General features: G+C 54.3%; 1 protein-coding gene across 1 annotated transcript in view; it reads right to left on the minus strand.

Moving 5' to 3' along the window:
• Positions 1–257: 257 nt before the first annotated feature.
• Positions 258–265, minus strand: part of EMH_0077610 (uncharacterized protein) — a gene marked incomplete at both ends in the record, with an annotated part of 2,701 nt that continues 2,693 nt past the window's right edge. The window contains one exon of the mRNA XM_013499875.1: positions 258–263. Coding sequence (XP_013355329.1) covers positions 258–263 — 6 coding nt within the window. The remainder of the gene's footprint in view (positions 264–265) is intronic.

Raw genomic sequence — 265 nt, forward strand, 5'->3', positions numbered from 1 at the left:
GGAGGGTGAGTCCTCATCGTGTTGCTGCTGTTCTTCTTGCTGCTGCTGCTGCAGCAGCTGCTGCTGCATCAGCTGCTGCTGCAGTTGCTGCTGCTGCAGCATATACGCCCAGTACATCTGCTGCTGCTGACATCATATCTGTTCCTTGCAGCATAAACATATAAGGGTTAGTTGCTAGCTGCTGCTGCAGCAGCTGCTGCTGCTGCTGCTGCTGCTCAGCTGTTGCGTGCTGTCCTCTTCCCAAGGCATCAAGGACATCAATACC

Source organism: Eimeria mitis, genomic scaffold, assembly GCF_000499745.2.
Source record: "Eimeria mitis Houghton genomic scaffold, Emh_scaff4777, whole genome shotgun sequence".
NCBI lineage: Eukaryota > Apicomplexa > Conoidasida > Eucoccidiorida > Eimeriidae > Eimeria > Eimeria mitis.